This window comes from Plectropomus leopardus, chromosome 3 (assembly GCF_026936395.1).
Source record: "Plectropomus leopardus strain MGB_pleo_1.0 chromosome 3, ASM2693639v1, whole genome shotgun sequence".
Lineage (NCBI taxonomy): Eukaryota > Metazoa > Chordata > Actinopteri > Perciformes > Serranidae > Plectropomus > Plectropomus leopardus.
In genome coordinates this window covers 35,200,571-35,224,973 of record NC_142178.1, presented here as the reverse complement: position 1 = coordinate 35,224,973, position 24,403 = coordinate 35,200,571, and the positions used below count along the sequence as shown (strand labels likewise).

The 24,403-nt window shown below is 38.5% G+C and overlaps 2 protein-coding genes across 3 annotated transcripts in view; one reads left to right on the top strand and one right to left on the bottom strand.

The window, feature by feature from the left end:
- Positions 1–9,532: 9,532 nt before the first annotated feature.
- ncf4 (neutrophil cytosolic factor 4) overlaps positions 9,533–24,403 on the bottom strand; it is a 40,861-nt gene continuing 25,990 nt past the window's right edge. Inside the window, exons 7-10 of the mRNA XM_042484668.2 lie at positions 19,476–19,574; positions 14,884–15,035; positions 14,167–14,232; positions 9,533–9,937 (exon numbers count right to left, since the gene is read on the bottom strand). Coding sequence (XP_042340602.1) covers positions 9,730–9,937; positions 14,167–14,232; positions 14,884–15,035; positions 19,476–19,574 — 525 coding nt within the window. The 3' untranslated portion in view covers positions 9,533–9,729. The remainder of the gene's footprint in view (positions 9,938–14,166; positions 14,233–14,883; positions 15,036–19,475; positions 19,575–24,403) is intronic.
- pvalb7 (parvalbumin 7) overlaps positions 19,570–24,403 on the top strand; it is a 50,302-nt gene continuing 45,468 nt past the window's right edge. For both annotated transcript variants that reach the window (XM_042484671.2, XM_042484669.2), the window contains exon 1: positions 19,570–19,720. The gene's annotated coding sequence lies outside the window, so the exon portion shown is untranslated. The remainder of the gene's footprint in view (positions 19,721–24,403) is intronic.

Below are 24,403 nucleotides of genomic sequence, written 5' to 3'. Positions count from 1 at the left end.
TATTATGTGTTTTCTGTACAACAAATTAAAAACAGCATGCACAATTTGAGGGAAATATAATGCCCAGCAAATTATGTTTTAGTTATATTCACATAAAGATGAAATGTTGCTGATCTACATATCTGGCAAGAAACGAGATGCTGTTGATACTGAGCATATCAGCAACTACATCATTCTATCAACAGGATTTAATTATTTTAGCATTCCCTTGTTTTTGCTTGTTTGTTTAACTTATTTTTTCTCTTATCTATTGTTGGCATGTTTCTGAGAGAAATCAAGCCAATTTACTTCAAAGGGTTAACCACTATCACAATTTTTCCATAATCTAAACCAAAGTGTATTTGATGACAGGACCTAAGACAGGAGTCTGGATGCAAATCCAAAGTTCGGGTGCCAAAATCTTGCACTTTGCACACCCTCGGTCAAACACCTCACTCTGAAGCATACGCAATACATGAATGAGGTGTTTCATTATCTGAAACAAACGTCTCTGAACATGGTCCAGGCAGCGATTATGTTGCCACAACAACATAAATAAAAAAGCAGTTCACATTCTCATTTTACAGTTAAACAGTCACTAAAAGATGTTTCTAAAAACATTTGTGGCAAGAAATAGGCAATTCAGTAACTGCATCTCGTTTCATATTTGATGAGCGCTGCCTAGTTTGACAGTTTGACTGCAGTTCACAGCTGAGGACATGATTGACAGCTGCTCTTTCTGAAAACGGCCTGTGACTGGCTAAATTGTCTCCTGTCAAGGGGCTATATTTTTTAAAGCTTGAAACAAGAGCCACGTCTCGTGTTCTCTCCCGCCACTTGAATTATAATATGGTCAAAGGTTATAATGGGATTTTTGCCAAATGACACCAGATTTAAACTGCCTACCACAGATATAACTAAGATTTCTTTGTGTCCTTAAAAGAGTACATTAAGCCAAAGCTCACAGAATCAAATCTGAGGAATTCTTCATTGATGAATTGAAAAAAAAAGTGATAGGATTGTTCTACTGTATGTATTATCATCAGATCTTAAATGCAGTCATGTTTTATCCAAGTCAAGTCATGTGAGTCCATCTTCAACATGTGTTCATGTGTTTAAGAGCATGTGTGTTTGCTCTTTGTATGACAGATCTCCACATGATCATAAATGTGGATGAACAGGGTAAGGGTCGCCGGCTGCGACAGATTGAGATGAAGATGGATTGAACTCATCGTCGAAAACCAGAAGCAGGCAGACAGATCCATCTCTCAAAAGCCTTGGTGTGTTTGTGGTCATCCTGAACATTTCCAAATTTAGACACCAAGAGAAAACACACAAAACCAAAAGCTGCTTGTTTATCTAACTTTGTGCTTGCTGTCACCTTTAACAATCATTCATCACTGTCTTCCTTCAGCAGAAATATAACACAACACCCCGCTGCTCTCCTGCAACCTGTGAAATTTCACCGACATAAAAATCCTGTGAACTATGAATCAGTAAAGGTCACTGCAGCAATTAACAGCAGCACTTACATTCTGTGCTGTCAGCTGACTCTGCAGTACCTCATCAAGTCCAATGAGTGGCAGCACTTCACAGCACTACAGCTGATCAGTGAGAGGTCCATTGCAGAGGAGAGGGGGTTATTTTTGGCCAAATTACAGAGACTCCTACTTATTAGATAAAAGATAAAGGAAATATACACATTTGTCACACTGTGGGTGATGCATATCAGCAGGTGATGTAACTCAGGGAGTTTCTATGCCAAATGATTAGACTGGACTGAGGCTATAAGGAGGAAAATTGGCTTCAGTGTGTTTCAAACAAAATGCTTGCCAGATGTCAAACAACTTCTAAAATCCCTCATGCAAGTTTTTAACTTTGACCGGCCAGATGTCCTGCAGAGGGCCTGAGGCTGGGCGTGATTTAAATCTCTCTGCCAAGATCTCTGGCTTTATTCCCCACACAACTACTGCCATCACTACTTGTGTGTACAACAAGTGCAACACCAACGATGACTCTAAGGACCAATTTCTGCAATTGAACACCATTATTTGCGTAATTAATTGCATCTCACTCCTGACAGCACGCTTTTGGCCTCTGTCTTTCACGTGAGGCCATTCAGAAGAGGTATAAACAGTTCGGATAATATTCCTATTTCTTTTCCAACATACTTAGAGTTAAACCTAAGCAAACTGGACTGATTTTCTTTCGAGAACATAGAAAATATATAAAAGAATTCACCCTAAAAGTAAGTAAGTAAAAGTAACTAGTAAAAGTACATATTAAATATCCTGATAATTAGCAAAAAAAGAACAATAAAAAACAAAAATAAGGAAATGACCTGAAAAAAGTGCTACATTAATATTTAAATATATGTCTGTAACATCATGTAAATTTATAATTAATTATATATATACACATATATATACATATATAATACAGTATGTGTATATAATTATTATAAATTTTGAATAAATTTTCTCTCAATCTCTCAATCTCTCTCTCTCTCTCTCTCTCTTTCCACTTCATTTATCTTGTCACATTTTACTAATTTTTTGCAATTTCCAAGACAGTGGACATTGCCAAGTTGCTCATTGCCTTTTTTCCCATGTTTTCGAGAAAGAAATCAAACCAATTTGTTTCAAAGGTTTAAATGCTTATGAAAGGCATAAGAACACTGTAAAAGAAAACTGATGTCGATGGTTTCAGAGGGTTAAAGGGGTACTCCAACAATTTTACACTGAACTTTGATAAAGTTAAGGAATATGTTAGAGTTTATTAACAAAAGAGTGGTTGAAATCAGTGGTAGACTCTGAGGTATGCTGAGATTTTGTCTGTTAGTGAAGTTTTAAAAACTCCATCATACCACTACAGTCAACAGAAAAGAAATGTTGATATTGTGCATTTCTGAAAACCACGGATATGTATGATTTATACTAATCATATATATCCAAAGGTTTCTAATTTGATGTGTATAGATAGTGTATGACCTGATTTTGTCATCAGGAGATGAATTGGATGGTGGATGGCGTGAAACATAGGCGACTCCATACAAGTTGTACCTACAAATTATACCTTAGTATTGTTCACAAGGCACTATTTTGACAGTAAGCGTGAAAGAATGTAACACTCCGTGCTACAGGAATTGATGAACAAATTGACACATCATTAATCAAACTGTGGCTGTGTCCAAGACTCATTGGCTACAGTGCCCACAAACAAAAAGACACAAAAAGAACTACTATCCTCTAACTATCCCACTGTGCAATGCCAAATATATTATAGATAGGAAATTACCATTCTACAGCTCAATTATTGTCAGCAATGACATAAAATGATGATGAATCATAAGTGTCTGAAATCTCAATTCACTGCTCACTATGGTAGTAAGTAAATCCTGGAGTGTCTATAGGGAGTAGTGAATGAGTAAACACGGGAGTGATTTTGAACACAGCCTGGGATTTTTAGTGCCAACTGCCAATTTTAAACTTTTACAAATAGCACACAAAAAAATAATTCCTCTGGACTCATTGCATCTCGTAATTTATTTTCAGAGCTGTTACTGAACCATCATTCCACCGCCCTAACATTCATCAACAAGGCACTCAAATTAAAGTGTTTCTTCAAGCATGTTGGCATTTTAATTTTGCCCTTTTTACTGGTAATACTCAAAACATGCTTAAATTAATCAGCTACTCATGTAGAACAAAGCTACACACTTATCAAAGCATGCTATTGTTAAAGTTTATCTTCAACCAATGTTTAGACCACCTTCTATGAAACGGTCGGAAAAACTTTTTTTTAAAAAGCCACATGACTCAAACTAATGGTGAGATTTACCTTATCAGGAAACTTTAAATGGATATCCACTTCTCTGCAAGGCTCTTCCAAAAGCAATTTGGATCTGAGAATAATGTGATTTTGAGAGAGGCAATCTCCCAAAACAACTGCAGTGAAGAACAGCCAGAGCAGGAGCAGTAACTTATCACGATGTGATTTAACTACCCGCTCTGCTATTCTGAGTGGGTACAAACTGTAAGTGGAAACTGTTATTCCACCAAGCAATGATTTATATTTCTGGATATGCCAAATGGGAGAAACGAGTGAGGGAGAAGAGGGGAAGGTGAAAGGAAGGTCAGGGAGGTAAAGGAGACAGGAACAAAATGGAGGGAGCTAAGAGGCAAACAGGAACCAGCGTGGGGAAATAAACACCATCCACCAACCACATGTTGGTAAATTTAGGCAGAGTCTGTTACATTTGTCTATATAACCGGTCACTTGGGAAGGTGAACAACCACCATAAAGGTCAAGAAGAAGCATTATTTCCTTCAGGCTTATTGGGGTTTATGCAAAACAGTGCCAGTGTCCCACTCTACAAGCTACCTCTTTCCCACATATTCTTTTGCTTTCTTCCTTGCTGGCAACTCCGTCGGCTCACATCCCATCTGCTTCACTTTTGGCACACCTCTTGCCAATGTCCTAGCAACCTCTGCAGTCCTTTTTACAGAGTCCATACCCTTTTAGATTCCTAAATGTTCCTGAGTTTTCTCCCTTGCGTATCAGCAGACATGATTCTTGGGTTCAACATGCATGATCTAAATATGTCATAATATCAGAACAGCCAGTATCCATCCTTGTACTTTACAGTTCTCTGCTGATATCTTACATAATGTTTAACCCTGCCAAACATAAAGTATACACTAATTCAGAATACAAATTGAATTTAATTTAATTCCTTCATTTTGAGCTTTCTCCTACTTGAGCATGATCCCCACGTTTCATTGACAGTTCATGGTACATGGCTAGTTCGCAGGCTGACTTGACTTTGGCCCAAATGACATTCATTATGAGCTTAATTAGATGTACAACAGGCCGTCGTGGCAGCAAAGACGAATGTTGATAATTAAATTGCGGGCAAAGGTTGACTGGAGAACATGCTACTGAGATGGAGTCTGCCTTTTCTTACTGATTAGGTTATGAGACAGAAAGACGCGGAGGATGACAGACGGAGAGGGACACGGAGCGTGAAAGTGACAAAATGTCAAATGACAGACTGGGTCAGATTGACGAATATACCGACATGCATGAATAAAATATTTTCCAACAGATGATTAGTCACCTTCAGTAATGATGTTTATCAGTGTTCAAGTTTTATTCTTTAGATGGGCAGGCGGGTTGGTGTGGTGTCAGAGGTGAGGTGGGCGTTGTGCTCGACCATCGTGGTGAAGAAGGAGCTGAGCTGGAAGGCCAAGCTCTTGATTTACACATCCATCGACCTCCCTACATAAGGTAGTGACGGAAAGAACAAGATTGTGGATAAAAGTGGTAGCAATGAGTTTCCTCCGGATGTTGGTTGGGCTCAGCCTAATTGAGAAGCTCAGATGATCTGGATGGAGCTCGAAGTAGAGCCGAAAAGGGGATAGTTGGTACTATTTGGGCAACTGGTCAGGGCGCCACCTGGGCACTTCCCATTAGAGGTTTTTCTGGGCATATCTAACTGGTAGGAGGTCTAGGGGTAAACCCAGAACACAATGGAAATACCTCATCTGACCTGGGAATGCCTTGGGATTCCCAAGGAGAAGCTGAAAAAATGTATTTGACATCCAGTACCAGCTGGGATGAAACCTACACCAGCAGCAGCTCAGCTAAACTCAGCATAAAGACTGTAAACAGGGGAAAACAGCAAGCCTGGCTTTATCCAAAGGTACATCAAAATCTTACTAACAAACATGTTTTGTCTCATTGTTTAATGCATACAAAAACAGATGTTTATAAAAAGTCATGGTTTCACAGGGGATTATCTATATTTCCCTTTTTTTTTATTTAGCAATTCCCATAACAGGAAATTACACCAAAAAGAAGATTACATAGTGAGGTTTGACCTTTTCTTTGTTGTTACGCAGTGAAAGCACAGTCAACTGACCAGGTAACAATAACAACTTTGAGAATATTATTTGCTAATGATGTAACACTATTAGTACTGCCAACATCAATGGATATTTCTCAGTAGCAGTTTATGAAGAGCATCACCAATCACAGCTCCACTTAAAACTTATATTAACGGCTATAGTGATGGCAGTTTTATAAAGAACATATGTTCTAAGTCAGTCTTAAAAGCTGAACTGAAACAAATGGATTGAATCTGACTCAAGAGAAACCCGACAACAACTCTAATCTGCCACATTACCCATCAGTAAGCTTTGTCCTTGAACAGGACCTGAAGCCTCACATCCCCACTCAGTGTTAAGTTGCCATGGATGAAAGCATCTGCTAAGTGTAAGTGGAAAATGTGACAGCAGGTTACCTCCACGGTGGCGGTGATGCGCTTTTCCTTTTAGCACAACAAAAACAAAGCAGTGATCACAGAGCCTCATGCTGCAAAAGCATTAAGACATGCAGCAATAAGTGATTGTGGTCACGAGGTATGGCTGCCTTTTGAGTGGCACCACAAAGTATAATACTTATTTTACTCCAGCACTGCCAAGGTTAAACCAAAGTCAGTGTGTTTGTCAATCAGTGAAAATAGGGGAATCTCACTCGCTCTTCAGAAAAGGCAACAGATGTAATTGGACAAGTATTGTGTACATAAAGTTATCACAGACAAACAAACTGGTTAATCAAGGACATGTCCCCTTTATCCATTTAATTCTCCCCTGGACTTCAATTTACACCCTAATAAATCAAAGTGTATGTTCACTTGTGTGTCTTTACCTCAGTGTATGCAGTGCATGTTGATGACCTCAAAGTTTACTTCTTTTTCCAATACCCACAATCATAATTGTAATAAAGCTAAGAGTGAATTATTGTAATTTGCATCCATGTCATCAACAAGAAAAACCCATTTACACCTGAAAAACCATTTACACCAACATTTGTCCAGGGATCCAGGCTGTATTTTAGGATAGAGAATTAACTGCGCTTATCATTACTATTTAGGAAAGTACCAGAAGAGATCAAGAAGAGAGATGCACATTTGTTCCTAATTATAAGGGCAGCAATAATTTAACAACTTATAAGAAACTGGTTAAAAAATTACAACTTGATTAACTTTCAGTGGAAGGATCTTTTAAATGATACATGCAAAGAAAAAAATAAGCCTGAGAATTAGAAACCAGGTCCATATCTTTAAAGAAATACGTAGACAATGGATTACATATATAGCATATAATATTTCCAATGACTCTTATCAGATATGATAACTGAGATAAATGTACAGATGTCTTTGTGTCTTTGTGTATGCACATGGACGCACACACATGTTGATGTGTGCCTGTATGTATGCATACGTGTTTATGGTACCTGCTGTCATGTCTTACGCTGGCCAAATGTATCCTCTGACTTAAATTTATTAGTTATTGGTAAATTATATCTTATGAAATGAAAATTATATAACCAGTTAAATTTCTTCATATAAACTTACATAGTTGTACCAGTTACTATTATTATAATTATTAGTTAATTTATTTTTATCTGTTTTGTTTTGTGTTGTATTTTAAGCTTTCTCTACTTTTTTACTTCCTGTTTTGTTTTTCTACTCTTATTAGTCACTCCAGTGTTAATTTCTTAAAATGTAAAATGTTTTGTTGTTGTTTGTTTTGTTTTTTTAACAATGCTGTTCCAAAATAACTGCTCTAACAATAAAATGTCTTGAACAAAAGGTTCTCAGTATAAAAAGCCAAAAATATGTAAATTTGCTGTCAACTGCAGTCGCTCACAGAATCAGCAGACATATTTACCTTTTCCAATAATGCTTACTTACAGAAAAATAGCAAAATACACACCTGAATCCTCAACAGAATAAGGGTGTTTACACTAAAATATGGGCAAGTACCAGTCGCCTCTGGTGTGATAAGCAACTTTTAAAGATGCATAACTTCCACAGTGCCTGGGAGAGGTTGTTAAAAAGAATATGAGGGGAATAACTTTGCATTAAAGATGAGGAAAAACTGTCCTGCCAGCAAAGGCAATATCGTTTCTGAATTTCCTGAGGCGAGTGTGAGTGAAATGCAGGCACATGGATGAAATGAGAATGCTTGGTGTGAGCGGGCCCGAGCCACAGATACACGCAAATTTACACATATGAAAACTTTACACACTTTTTCATCTCATTAAGGATTCCATTTTAAGTTAGGATTTTCCCTTGTAGCACCAAATTAACACCAAATATCTGTAGTTTGTTGAGAGTGTTAATCAATTGTCAGTGGTTATTTTCTTTTGGAAAACCCAGATTTGGATCACTGTGTCTTGACAAGGTGTACAGAATTATCTGGCGAGAAGCAGCTGACAGCTTGTTAAAACATGTGAATTTGGCTTTAACCAAAAAAATGAGAAGATATTGTTGGGATGCTTCAAATTAGGTGGAGAATAATTTGAGAATCCAATGAGAAGAGGCTGAAAAGTTGGTATTTACCTTCAAGACCTTGAATGACAGTTCTTCGGTTACGTAGTTTTTTGCTGAGTTGACTTTTGCACCACGCCTGCCATCTCTTGAGATCTGCAAATGTATGAGGTGATCTGTAGCATAATGTTTTATTGGTCCTGACTGTGGCAATATAACATACATAAAACATTCCAGTTTTTTGCCCTTATTCCGAAAAAGACAAGCATTCACACTAAACTGTTTACGCAGCTAATGACAATGAATATTCCACTAATAGTCTTGTTTACATGCAGCTAACCATACTCCAAATAACATGCCTAACATGTCTTCCCTTTTTGCATCAAAAAAGGATTTTATTCAAAATTTTCCACCATTGGAGGACTTGTTTGACTCTTCCAGCATTAACACATTCCTTCAATCATCTTGAAAAGGTCGGCGTTGTGATATTTGCACATATCCTAAAATCCTTTTGATTTCCAAGTCTTTCGTAATGTTTAAAAGTAGGTGTCTCTTCCCTCCTGATCCGAAATGTGGGCAATTCTTTTGGATGTGCATCTCTACAACAGCCTTGTTAACTGTTTGTTTGTGTACAACTCACAAAACTCACCATAAACAGGCAAGAGGCTGTGTGCATGTGGTAAAAACCCAAGTGAGATGCATATTTGGAATGAGCTGTGTACATATCTAAAGAATTCTCCCAGAACTTAAATGATATAAGCATATACCATTTATCTTAATTGGAAAATGCTCCTTTCATAAATTGGCCTGACCAGTATCAAATTTCAAATATTGTCATTTTCAGAGGAGTCGGGTTATATTAGGTCACGTTCCCACTGCAAAAAACATCTTTTTTTTTATTTTATGGGAAAAGATACACAACATTAAAAAAAACAAAAAGAAAAAAAAAAAACAGGGAGGCATGTTCGTCTATTGCAGAGCCGTGTACAAAGCTCTAGTCTACTGGTAAAGGGAAAGGAGTCCATAGCCTACTTTTATGTTTTTCCCCATGTTTAAAAAACCTGACTACACATGCTCCTTTTGGTAAATAAAGGGGTATAAGTGTGCATGTAAATATAAATAATGTATACCAAGCTGTGCACGGCTCTGCTTCTCCTGTGTAAAGCAACTGATGGAAATTTCTAACAAGAAAAAAAAATAAGCAAAATGTAAAACTGTGATTAAATTAGTTTATTACTAAGTGAAATGTATCGGCCATGAACTAAAAAAGCAGTGATATTTGTACCATAAATGAGGCTGTAACTAAATGGACAAGAGAATCATACACAAGCGATACCAGCAAAATATTCACTTGGTCAAGTTCATTGATTTTATGTAAGATTACTAAATATCTTCCCATGACCTCCACCCTCTCAGGCCTCAGTGTTGTAAACAGAAAGGTCAGAGGCCAAGGTCACGTGCAGTTCCCATGGAAACTGATTGACAGGTCTCTTGACTTTCCCCTGCTGACCTCTGCTCTCTTTGATCATCAGCTGGACGTCTTCATCATCAAGGATGCGGATGAGGTCGCCCTCGGGGTCACGGTAGTTCACAGCGATGTCGTCTACTTTGAAGACGCTCCTGATGAGAGACAAGGACAGGGAGAGACTGAGTTCAGACTTAGGATGTTTTCAGATATTTTAAACTCAAGACATGTTTCCTTTTTACTCTTTTCACTTTGATACATCGCAGCGGTCAGAATAAGTTTAAACCAAAATCGTCCTACCAAGACTAAAGAATTCTGACAATATCTTCGAAAAGGAAATAAAAGGAGGTGATTGCATCAAAATAACTTTATATACTAACTTTTAACGTTCAGTATATGTGATAAAGAAACTAAATCAGTTGACCAAGGCTATACAGAGAGGCGGAGTGGTGTATTATTGTCTTTCTTTTCTTTTCTTATTTATAAGAATTTGTATTTTATTATTCTTATTTTATCATTATTATGTGAGGGTTCTTATTCAGATTTTGAGAATAAATATGCTTTTTACAGGCTTCTCTCATAGTAAGCGGTTGTTTACTTTAATGTTAAAAGCAATAAAGTTGTTTTGTTTATATAAAGGCATAACAAGAAAACTCTGCACCATTCTTCCAGTAAAGTAAATGACTGCCCCCACATGGCTTTTGTTGATATATTATAATTTAATTAAAATTTTGCTATGGGAATTATCACCAAGAAAACATGTGCTGGACCAAAGAAAATGGGTAGTAAGTACAGATAGGAAGTTACCACCTACTGTATATTCACATTTTTGCATGAACAGACATTAATGTTTGACTCCAGGAATTCATAAGAGAGAAACATTACATAAAAATTAGAAAAATAAAAAACAGATTAACTGACTCATGGTTGCATGCCTCTGCCAACCAGTCACGTTGCACTTACAGTTTACATCTCTATGTCTGTGAAAACACGAATGCTTTACACACATCTATAATGCATCAGCACAGAAGATCTCTTCAATCAGCACAGTTTCAAGGTGGACACCCAAGATTAGTGTCAAATGTCTCCCTTCCTGTCCCACTATAATGGTTTTGCAAAAATTTATGATGCTGCAGTGAAGTTGACCTTTGACCTTTTGGATATAAAATGTCATCACTTCATCACTTTATCCTGTCAGAACATTTCTGTGAAATTTTGTCATAATTAGAATGTGAATTCTTGAATTATGGCCAAAAGCATGTTTTGTGAGGTTGCAATGACTCATTCTTGGGTTTAAGCAGACATTTGTGCCAAATTTGAAAAAAACTCCCTCAAAGAGTTCTTGAAAAATCTCTTGCATGAGAATGCGACAAAAGGGGTCAGAGTGACCTTGACCTTTGAATGCCAAGTTTTATTCAGTTCATCCTTGACTCAAAGTTAGATGTTTTTGCCAAAACTGAGTGAAGTCTCTCAAAGTTTTCATGAGATATTTCAGTCAGGAATATGAGACCGATGCAAGGTCACAGTAACTTTTGACCAGCAAAATATTATCAGGTCATCATTGAGGACAAGTGGATGTTTGTGCCAAATTTGAAGAAATTCCTTAAAGGTAAGATTTTGTGTTTATGATCATAAACGAACAGAAGGACGGAAAGATGGACAGATGCATGGACACACAGACAAATGGACGCACAGACTGACCAATGAAAAATATTACTCTGGCCAGGGCTAATATCGCTGCAAAGGCATTAAAAAAAAAAAAAAAAGACACTTTAAGAGGTTTTCTACAGGATTCCTGGAGGGGCAACATGATGGAGTACGTCTGAGGAAGGACATACAAAGAGATATCCAAAGTCACCTCCTGCCACCAGCAATGAAAGGACAAGTAGCATATTCTCTTTAGAGGACATGCATTTCTAATTTGGTTCTGTGGATATTTAACATAACAAGCTCAATCTCTCTTAGTAGTAATATTGTTACAATATATACAATAACACACTATAAACACTCAAACATAAGAATAGTGTCAGTGGTGTGGGTAGTATCACCACCAGCAGCTTTGCCAAAGTCTCTCTGCTTGAATCAGCTGATGTAACACTGATAATGTGAGTGTGATAAGATGTGTTAAAGTGTGTTGATGATATTCTTGCAAACTTAAAATCACACAACAAACAAAATCAGCAATAATCACAAGTTAATGTGATGTGACAGCTTCTTAAATTCTCTGGTTTTATTCCATTTTAGACCTAAGGTGACTTATTAAATTTTCATTTATTACATTATTCAGTAGTTCAGCAATATTTCTCAGTTGCAACAGTTCTTCCTTAATATTTCTTTGATTCTTTCTCTTCTTGTTTGACAAGACAAATTTCTCTATCTTCTCTTTTCCTGTTCACTGTCTCCACCAACAACCTCTCGCTCTCATTCTCTTCCCTTTCCTCCTCCCTTTATCAGTGCAAAGCCATATTAAAACTCAAGACCAGGGTCTCATCCATCCTTCTCCAGGGCACAATAGGCCTGAACACAGAAAAACAATAATGAGAAGATAAGCGGAAGAAATGAACTGATTATGAATGGGGAGGGCTAATCATTGTGGCGCTCACCTATCTAAATTACCAGATAATGAGAGATAATGAGAGATAGAGGGAGAGGGAGAATGAAAGAGAAAAAGACAGAAGAACAGATATGATAGTGTAATGAGCATGTGCATCCGGTGATGGCGGTGCTGTGGGGTGGGGGGGGGCATTCAGCAGTCCCACAGGAACTAATTTGACGGGTGGCGATGATGTGCAACTGGCAATTTGCAGGTTTGCGGTGCAGAACAGTTAAATATGCTGCACCTCAGGGCAGGTCGGTGAATTAATGGACTTTCACTAAACCTTGTTTGTTCTGGAATTAACACTGAGGGAGTGAAATGGTGAAAGTATGATCACAAAGGTCAGCGATCGCGTAGGTTCATCAGTTCATCTCCAGGAGGAACACTCAATATGGAAATCTGCTCTGCTGTGCGACAATTTAAGAGGAAAACACTATATTTTGTGATTTAAAGCACCATCTTTAAAGTCTTCAATAAAAAGGGCTGAACAAAGCAGATCACAAGTCAGTGATTACCTTACACATAATGCTTAATGTGATTATGATGAAAAAATGAAGATTTGCATGCAAAAAAAGGTGTAATGCCAAATGCTTCAGTGCCTCCACTTCAGCCTTTCATCAAATATGTCAGTTTTATGCTCCATTATCACATTTTTTGGAAGTTGCTATAATTAACTCACAGGTGTGAGGTTGTGTACAATCATTTCCCCCTCCACAGCAACAACAACAGTCAGCTCTCAACACCCACAAAACTGATCCTCACATTTGTCTCAGTCGCTATTTCCCACATGACTGTAAATAAAATAAAAACATGACTTTAACACACACTTTTAAATGTCAATCAGGTCCTTTGTCTCTCCCTAAAAATGGCTCCAGAGGTACAACTCAAATTACCACCTTGCAGTTGTATGTCTCCGCAAGCCAGCTTGCATTCATGTCTGTCCAGACTCATGTGTAGCCATGAAAGTTGACAATGACGGTGCTTCAAATATGGATGTTTCTGCAAAGAAGCTACAGATTCTAAAACACTGATGTTTCATACACATCTGCAACCCAAGATTAGTGTCACCAGTTCAATATCTGACCTGATGCCTGACTTGTGGTGCTGGATAATGAACAGAAAAGTGCTTTTGCATAACATTATGAAGTTGACTTTTGTTAAACGTGTCTGAACTTTATCATTTTATCCTGTTGGATTTTTGTGTGAAATTTTACCATTATTTTTTAATTCAAGGCCAAAAAAATGTTTTTTTGAGGTTACAGTGACTTTACTGTTGACCATCAAATCTAAGTTCATTGTTCAGTCCAAGTGGACATTTGTGCAAAATTTGATGAAATTCCCTCATGGCCCTCTTTAGAAATCATATTCATAATAATAAGATAGATATAGCAACAGTGTTATGTAACAAATGTGACTAGGCAACAGTAAAATATATTTTATTTTGGGGCTTAAATAACACACATTTTTCTATACATTATGCTGTGTAACTAGAATGGACATTTGTGCCAAATTTGAAAAAAATGTGGTTTTTGAGATACTGTCTGCACAAGAATGAGTCACAGTGACCTTGAACTTTGACCACCAAAATCGAATCATTTCATTTGTGAGTCCAAGTGGACATTTTTTGTCAAATGTGAAGACATTCTTTGAAGGCATTTTTAAGGTATCACAGTCACAGGAATAGGATGGATGAACAAACCGAAAACATGATGCCTCCAGCCATGTCTATCACCCATGTGGGAGCTTAAAAAAAGTTACAGAAAGGTCTTAAATTAGGTATACACCTACCTCATACGAGACAGTAGGTCCTTGTACGTTGGTTCGATTGTGAGGTCCTCTTGCACACACACGTCTCTGTGAGAAGAAACACACAATCATCTCCTTCAAGCAGACTTCTGAAATTTTTAGACCGGCTGCTGTTTGGATGCTTGAAACATTTACTCCTTAAGGTACAATTACCAGATATGAAACAATAAATTCAAAAGCACAGCTCAGATGCACTTGTTCTTTATAAGCATCAGCAATGAAGGATATTAATACCTCCTGATGTGAAATAATATTTCTGAGGGAAAACAAAAAAACATTCAAACTAATTGCTGCCAGTCCCACTCTGACCTTTTAGAGACCGTTGAGCACTAGTTTAGATAAAGATAGATCATATTAAGCCTGAGGTCTGGAGTTAACGCAATTCTCCCTACAATCTATACCATTACTTAAAAACATCTGCACAATAGAAAGTTCAAACGGTGGGTCACTGTAAATATGGTTACCCAAAACTTAAGCATAATATCCTTCTTTGTGCTGTTAGACTCAACTTATCAAAAGATATAAGCATCTGTAACTAGTTTTTAGAGTTAGATTCAATCATAAAATACAGTAGTTGCAATCAGTTCTGGTTACTGATATAAATATGTAATTAAGTTACAGATATTAATAAAAATGTTGGTGATTACAAAGGGTTCACATTAGAACATGTTCTTCTCTTGGTCACTCTTCTAAACAGACCTGGTTTGGACTCCAGAGGGGGTGAGCAGGAAGCAGCGCAGACAGCTGTAGGTGGGTCCTCTACCTTCACCTTCTGAGTCACTCTCTGGGAGGGGCTTGATGATCTTCACAAAGGATTGTGGGAAAATACCTGTTTGATTGTTCACCGTGCCCTGAGGAGAGGACAGGAGGACAGAAAATGAAGACAGGAGAGAGGATAAAGAGGTGATGAGGAACAGCTAATGAGTAAAGACTCAGAGGATGGAGTGATATGGATCTGATGATGAGATGAGTTGATCATTTAAAGGAGATAAACAAAATAAAGCAGGAGGGACGTGCATCTAGAGAGAGGTTTCCCAGAATAATTAGCCTGCTCATAATATGCCGCTGTGTTACAAGAACTCAACACAACGACACAGCCTTTTTTACTGCACTTCTGGTGTATGAGTGTGTGTATCTGCTTAAACACAAACACACAGCAGCACAAGGCAACAGTTATGTAAAAAAAGATCCATGTTATTAGGCAACAGTAAAATGTGATATAACTAAGTGCTTAAATAACAAGATTTTCCTATTTGTAATGAGATGTAACTTGAATGAAGGTTTGTACCAAATTTGAAAATAAATAAATAAATAAAATCAATAAGTGGTTCCTAAGATATTGAATGAGACAGAAGAGGTTGTGACCTGGACCTTTGACCACCAAAATCTAATCAGTATCATTGATTACAAGTGGACGTTTGTGCCAAATTTGACGAAATTCCCTTAAGGCGTTCTTGGGATCACATATACGGGATGAGGCAGACAGGCTGAGCTTGTCTGCCTCATTCTCGTCACCTTAGTGACCTGAAACTTTGACTGCCAAAACTCGTCATCCATGAATGTAAGTGGGCGTTTGTGCCAAATTTAAAATAAATTGCCTCAAGCAGTTCTTGAGACATTGCATTTACGAGAATGAGACAAACAAGGTCACAGTGACCTTCGAACTTTGACCGCCAAAATCGTAGCAGTTCATTCATTAGTCCAATTGGTTGTTTGTGCCAAATTTAAAGAAATTCCTTCAAGGTGTTCATGAGATATTGTGTTCATGTGAATGGGCCGGATAACAGACAGGCAGAGAGACAGATGGACATACAGACGGACAACCCTATAGCCACCCCTTTGTCCCGCTCCTGACTTGAGGATGCTGATCAAATAGAAAGTATTTCTCATTTTCTCCAGGCACCCTTAAAGTGTTCAGGTTTATCTCTACTGGTGTGTTTAAAACATTCACCTTGATGCACCAGTCTGCCAGTTGGATTTGTCACGTTTTCCACCCACAGCCGCTCTGTCCACTGACTAAATCAAAGGCACTCAGTCAACTTTTCACAAGTTCTAAGTGTTGCATTAACCTCACCCACCCTCAAAAAACAAAAACACTTACTACTAGCATGGATGCAAAGTTGCCAAAAAAGAACAAGAAGATAGTGTTTTGCAGTGTTGTAAGAGGATTAATAGATTATCAGTGTTTTCGGTTTCAGTTTTTGGATCTCTCTAGAAAGCCAGAGGCAAGATAAGTGCATCGTCCTCCTCCTCCATGTTGATTCTCACTCTCTCTCTCTCTCTCCCACCGTATCAGCTTCCACCTCCTCCCTCTCTCCCACTCACCCACTCTCTGCTTCTCTCTCGCACTGTATCTCAACACCTTACACATTTTTTTATCAAGCACGTTTACTGACCTTTCTTTAACTATTTGCCGGCACCAGTGCTCCTGCATAGCATTTCTTTGTTGAGCAGCTAATTAAAATGTCCCACATCCCATTTTTGGATGGTGGCAACTTACACGTGACACTCGCAGTGTGTAATGAGGACATTTTGTTCATTAAGTAATTGTTCTTCTAAAGGAAACTGGAGCAGGGCACCTCCAGTCACATCTGTGGAGGTACATTGTGGTCACTGTACTCAGCTACTGCCATGTCGGGATGACACTATTTTTAATCTTTCCTTTTTTAAGTTTTATTATGTTCTGTAATTAACTTCTTGATTAATGCAACTTGTGAAGGGACTGTTTTTTTGTATTCCCTTACATCATTTGGCAAGAAAGCAAAACACTAGCCTCCACACACTAGTAGAGCTGCAATTACAGTTTACAATCTTTACTGTGTTTTTTGTCCATCTGTTTTTGTGCAATATTTTCTTTATTTCCTTTTTACATGTTTGAAATGAAGAAAAAACAAATCAAATCAAAGCACATCTCCTTTTCTGTTCCCAGTTATGACAGTTTTTTTTCTATCAGACATTTATATGAAATATTTATCAAAGCTAGCAAATGAATTCTTGAGTTATGGCCAAAAACATGTTTGTGAGGTTACAGTGACCTTGACCTCTGACCACCAAATTCTCATCAGTAAATCTTTGAGTCCAAGTGTTTGTGCCAAATTGAAAGAAATTCCCTTTAAGGTGTTCTTGAGACACTGCGTTTCTGAGAATGAGACGAACACAAGGTCACAGTGACCTTGAACTTTAAGCACCAACTACTAATTTGTTAATTTTTAAATTCAAAATGGACGTTTGTGCCAAATCTGGAAAAATTCCAATCAGGTGTACTTGGCATATCATGTTCACAGGACAGAGAGCGATGCAAGGTAACAGTGGCATTGACCCTTGACCACCAAATTCTAGTCAGTTTATCACTGAGCCTTGTTTGTGCCAAATTTGAAAACATTACCTCAGGCTTTCAAGAGAATGAGACGTGCAGATGGATGGATAGACAACTCGAAAACATAATGCCTCTGGCCATAGCTATTACCAGAGGCATAAAAAACAAAAATAATATCATTAAATAAAGCAAAATAGAAACATAACACAACATTTGCACCAGCACAAAAAAAAGTGGATATATCATCAAGTTTTTAAAAAATGTTATCCCAAAACCACTGGCATTCATCTACTGCTCAGCCCTCCATTTTCTAGGAACCATTTTTGCAAGATTTGGGGTCCTGGCTGCAGGGATTTGTTACATAAAGCCACAGGAGCATTAGTGAGGTCATGCTCTAATGTTGACTCATGAGGCCTTACTCACAAGTGATGTTACCAGGGTTTCTCAAACCTAATATTCAAAGGTCCGAACCTGATTTCTATTCAAGACCAAAGGTGCAGAATAATTGGTGAAAAGCAATGACTTTTATTAGACTTGCTTATAACTTACAAGCAACCTACATTCAAGTTTAAGGCAGTCTGAGACAAAATACATTCAAGCCTTGTGGAAAACAAGTCACTGTTTGACTGCAATCAGTTGCTTAAACTAAAGAAAATCTACAAAATTTTCTTTAGTTTAGAAAATCAACATACTTTCACTTGTCAGAAAGATTCAAATTACATTCAAAGCTAGTGCAGGTGAAAAGGCAATGTTTGCCTGCAAATGGTTGCTTGGGACCTGTATTTGAAAATTTGATTTTCTTGATCAAATGTTCTTTTCTTTGCACATTTGGACATCCTAACGATATTGGCGACATAATGTGTGGTGACAGAAGTCTCGCTTTCTCGTGCACAGATCATGAAAGCCCGTTAGCTGTTAACTAACTTGCTAATTTTGAATGGACCCCTATTAGACAACCCTTAAACTCTGACGGGTCATGACCTAAACATCATGGGCTCGCTGGCTGTCAATGTTGCCATGACAACGATGTCAAACTGGGAAACGATTATGTTTAGTGCTTAATCTTGGGCCAGGTTCACTGTAATAAACTCCAAATAGACTTTATTCTACAAAACTATAAAAAAAGTATAAAAAAAATCAGTAGGAAGTAGGAAATACACCCTTCATTACATTGTATTACTACATTCTTTATATGAAGGTGTGGGCTAAGTCCAGATAGACTTGCCAATCTGGACTTTGAGAATGTCTATTCTAGTGCATCCCATAGGTGCTGGATTGGGTGGAGGTCAGAACTCTGTGCAGATAAGTGAAGTTCTTCCACACCACACTGGGAGAATCATTATAACCCCATAACCTTTCTTTTTATACTACAGTAGGCGTTGGACGTGTTCATGCACGTGGCCACATGGCCATGAGCTATCTTTGTCCATATACTTTTGGCAATCTTTTGGAAGGGATGGAAAAAAGAGGTCGTCAATTCAGGTAGCAACAAAATCCCCCCTCTATTCTCATGATTTTCATTTCTGTTTTTATTCAGTCTCTATTACTTTATCCTCTCACTTTTCATCTTTCTCGTTTCAGTCTTCATCTCTCATCCCTCTCTCCCCCTTTTCCCTGTTTTCTCCGTCTTTTCTTTTCTATCATTTTATCCATCCATTGCTATCAGTCTCTTTCTCATCACTCTCCTATTTTGTTCTTTCTCCTTATTTCTCTCCTCCACTGTCCCAATAAAGATGCCTCCTTCTCTCTTTCCATTTTTTCTCTCTTCTTGGCTCATGTCTCCTCTCCCCCTCCACCTCCTCTTATCTATCTTTCCCATCCCTCTCATCCATCTTTCACTGCCCTGCACTCTCCCACTCTTTCTCTCCATCTCTACCTTTCTCTCTCCGTCCCTTCACTCTCTCTTTCTCTCCCCCCCTCCCTCTCTCTCCCACACTCTCCCACACTCGCTCTCTCTTTCTCTCTCCGTTCTTACCTCCAGCCAGTCTGCGTTAACTCGTTGCAGCAGGAAGATCACCTCTCCCTTCTTCAGGTTCAACTCCGCCTTGCCGTTGCCGCGAAAGTCAAACATCACCTGGGACGCACACGCATACACACACACAAACGCACACAGAGAAGAAGCCACACACACACACAAGTCAGTGAGAGGAGAGAGGAACGAGAGAAGAGGGAGACGGACACATTCAACTCAAAGGGAGAAGACACTGTGAGAGCGGACAGGTAAAACACACTTTTTGTTGATGGAGAGTAATGTGAGTGTATAACTTAGAGAAAGAGAGAAAGGCAGACAGAAAGAGAAAGAAATTATGTAATATTTTTTCAGTTTGACAGAGTTAAGATTTGCGAGCAAATTAGAGAATTGATGCACAAAAGGAGTGAAGTTTGGAGCGTGAGAAGACCCGTGTCTTTGCATGTGTGTGTTAATGAGAGAGTGAAGGGATGCGAGAGAGGATAAGGATGAATTTTTCCACTTGAAGAAGTAAAGATTTGTGAGGAAGAGAGAAATGATCCTGTGAGATGTGTGTGTGCATGTGTGAGGGGGAGAGAGAGGGAAGGAAAGCAAGAAAATGAGAAAGAAGAGATGCTAGAGAGGGATCATTTCATGTGCTCAGTTATGCATTTGTTCTTTCTGGGTGTTTGTGTGGAGCAGATACTGTTTGCAAGCAATATTGCAAGTATTTCACTGTATTTATGAATCATTGTAAGTGTTTTAAAGTGTGTGTGTATGTGTGTATGTGTAAGGGCTGTAACTGATGATTATTTCATCAATAGATATGAAGATTATTTTATGAACGTCTGAAAAATGCCCATCACAATTACCCTTGTGACATCCTAAAATGTCTTGTTTTGCTCAACCAACAGAACAAGACCCAAATATGTTAAATTTAAAATGAAAAAAAATCAGAAAAAAAACATTTGAGAAGCTGTAACCACTTCAGCATTGTTTGCTCGATTGTCAGTCACTCTTGACTAATAGATTAACTGACTAACAATTTCAGCTCTACGTTCAAATATGGAGTATGTAGCACTTATGCGTACAAAATTATACTGGACTTGTTTGTAACAGCTTTGTGTACTTGTGTAAGTGTGTGAAAGTGTGTGCGAGTGTGTGCATGTCCATGCAGATGAAGTAAAAAGCAGGTATGAAGAGTTTGCAGAAGTGGTACAGCCGAGGAGTGTGTGTGTGTGTGTGTGTGTGTGTGTGTGTGTGTGTGTGTGTGTAACTGGGGGGGTGTTGGATGCTCAACCGTCCTGGTTAGCATCAGTGCGTCTGGAATAAAAGCCTGCCAAAAGTTGAATTTGCATTTAAAGTAGAACTCAGTAGAGTCATTACCGATGCTTTAAACCTGTTCCTGTCCTTTTGGAGAGAGACTCTTCGAACAGACAGATATTAAAGTAGCCTATTACAAACACACACACACACACACACACACACACACACACACACGCACACACACACACACACATACACACTGAAAGTGTTATTTCGTAAATGCACAACAATACACACACAAAAGCTGCCACAATCTCTTCACCATAGTAGTAATTGTACTCTCTTGCCATATTCACTCACATACACATACAAGTTTGTGTTATGACAGAAAGAAAGAAAGAAAGAAAGAAAGAAAGACAGCGAAGAAATCGATTTTATTGGACTAAGATATCGAGGAGAGAATTACACAGTGGGAGAGGAATCGCTAGAGACACTGAAACTAAAAGAGAGTTGGAGAATCGGTAGAGGTACAGCGAGACCAAAAAAAGAATGAGGAGCGGCGGTTAAAGCAGTGGGAGGGAGGTGAAGAAGAGGAGGAAGAAGAGGAGGAAGAGGAGGAGGAGGAGATAAGAAAAGTGAAAGTTAAACAGAGATGCAGGGCTGCAGAGGGCTGATAGACCGTTGCAGTTTTCATGTGGTTGTTTCAAAGCTAGTGGCTCTGTGTGATAATCCTCAACGGACAATCAGTGTGAGTGAGTGAAAGAAAGAATGCTTTCTTTTGCCATGAGAAACGACAGGATAAGCGAGATAAAAAGTCGATTTTTTCATCTTCACAAATGATGATGTGTAATGTTAAAAGTTGATGGTTGCAAAAAAACCCACAGATATAAATGAACTCTACAGTTCCTCTCAGCTCTATGTAGTGTTTCAGTCATTTAGCTCATTAGTGTTTTCAGCACCCAAATTTACTATTTTAGTTCAGCTCCTTTATCTACAATTTTTTTATCAACCTAAGCAAGGCTCAGATAAAAGCACTATACATTACATTACCAGTTCCAAATGAGAAAAGACAGAGTTCATGACTGCCTTTTGTGCATGGGATCCTCAAAAGTTGGTTGAGACCAAAACAGAGCCAAATTTCGCTCTGCGCCTGCTGGAAGTGTAAACAGGAAACTTCTTTTCTAACAAATGGCTATAACAACTTTATTTTTCTATACTGCAATAATGTCACTGTTGTATATATGACTCGCTGTACTGCCCCAAGTGGACAAAAAATAAATTGATGGTTTAAAATTTAGTCCATGTTGATTTAGTGGCGCAGTTATCTCTATATATCTAATAAACTATCTATCTCTACCTGCATATGTGTGCAGAATCTTTAGGCCGTGCTGTTCCGTTTCTATTTGTAGTCCATTTGTAGTATTAAAATATTAAAGAGTGTTATTGACCAATCATGCTTGAGTGGCAGGTAGACACTCTGTCAGGAGAAGCGAAACAAAATCACTTGATTCCCGTCTTTCAGCTTTCTTTAATTTATTTTTCTTTTATTTATTTGCAATCAGATATCTGTTTATAGAGATTAGCCAAAATGACGAGTGCACAGATTTGGATTTTTGTGGGTTTCCATGTGCAAAACCCTTAAAATGTTGTCCATTGAACATAGAACATTACCATCATCGGACCGATGGGTTCTGAGATTAGTTCTGTTGTAGTAACAGCAAGTGTGCTTGAATAATACAGCCATATGAACCACTGAGGGGCAGTGCACGCTTTCAACAGCTACTCAGAAATGTCAAAAACAGAAGAGGGGAAACTCAGATATCCAACACATCAAACAAAAGCATGGGCTGAGAGGATTCATCACATCACACTGTTGTAATAAAAACAAAGGCAGCAAGAAAAGCTGCAGTTCCTCTTCAGAATACATCAGCCTTTTATCTTTTGCATCTCATCCACTAACTGCAAACACACTTTCCTTTGTGTGTGTGCATGCATCCTTCAAGGGAATAAGATGCACTCAACAATTTAAACTACCATATCAAGTAGGGTTAAGCACTGTCTACAATTCTGTCAATACTGCTACCTGCTGTCTGCAACCAGACCAAACCATGATCTGTTTCCTAAAACCGAATCAATAAAGGACTTTCTGACAGTAAGCCCGCAAGGCAAACTTCTGCCAACAGCTGACTCTGTCTGTCCCTCTGTCTGTCTGTCAGTGTGGTATTGAGTATGAAAATTAACAATCACATACAGCAGTGATAATATGATATCTCGAAGACAAAATTAAAGAAAATAGACCAGATGCCAATTCTATCATTGTAGGTCACCAGCTGGGCCGCTTTGTTGCAGAACAGAGCACTCTTAGGTACCGAAATCTGGTACCAATTGATCAAAAATCAGTAGTCAGTAGCAGCAACATCATGTTATCAGTACTCTTGAAAGTACCGAGTTCGATACCCAATCCCCTAACAAGAGACAATTACTGACACATTGGCTACTGCTGAAAGAAACTGCAATACATAAATGGCATCAAAAAATAGGTTTAATGTGTTAAATTTTACAGGATTGCACCTTTAAAGTATATGTTCAAGTATGTATGTATCTGTGCGGGAATGAATGACTGCATGTGCAAGTGAGTGTGTGTGTGTCCAGAAAATGAGACAGAGGCTGGTGGCAGATTAATGAAGCTGGGGAGTGAGGGAGCTGGCTGGATTAACAATCCATTGAGATTATCCTGACCCTGAGGACACGCACACACACACTCACATTCCAGCACACACACACTCTTTGAATTTGGGGCTGCTATTTTTAATGCATTATTCCAGACATTGTTTTATTATAGCTCTGACCCGCCGCTGGCAGTAATTTATGGATGATGTGAGAATGTGTTGGAGGCAATAAGCTACGATCTCCAACACAAACAGCAAATATGACGTGACAAAGCAATTCCCCCTCTCTCTACACCTCCTTTCATCTCTCCTCACCATCATTGTTCCACCTCTTCATTCCTTTACTTGTACTAGTCGTTTTCCTTTTGTCTCTTTTTCAGTCTGTTTCCTTTATGTAATTTGCTCTTTTTTTTTCTCTCCGTCTTCCGCTGTGTCTCCACTAACTGTTTGGACAACTAATTAAGCAGCTGACCTGATGAGCAAAGTATAACACCTCAGTGCTGTGGGCAATACAGTAGCTGATTGTATGGCTGTGTGCCATGTAAACAGCTGCTTTAAACGAGGCAGCTGCACATCTGTTTCTTTTTTTGTTGCTGTTATTTATTTATTTTTTAAAATAATCTTGATGACGTGTTCTATGTAGGACCCACTGCCAGGAGATTTAAAAAGTAGACAGCAGCAGTTAGGTGCAAATTCAAAGAAGAAGAAAAATGGTCAATGTCTGCAAAGTGGGTAGACAATGAGGTCTTGGAGCTCCTGACCCTCAAAACAGAGGATGAGATCAGATTGTTTGATGCGGGCGGCACGGTGGCGTCGTGGTTAGCACTGTTGCCTCACAGCTAGAGGGTTCGAAACCCGGTTGGAACGGGGTTTGGTCTATGCAGAGTTTGCATGTTCTCCCCGTGTCTGCATGGGTTCTCTCTGGGGTCTCTGGCTTCCTGCAGCTCAGGTTGATTGGTGACTCTAAATTGCCCTTAGGTGAGCGTGTATGGTTAGCCTGGCGACCTGTCCAGGGTGTAC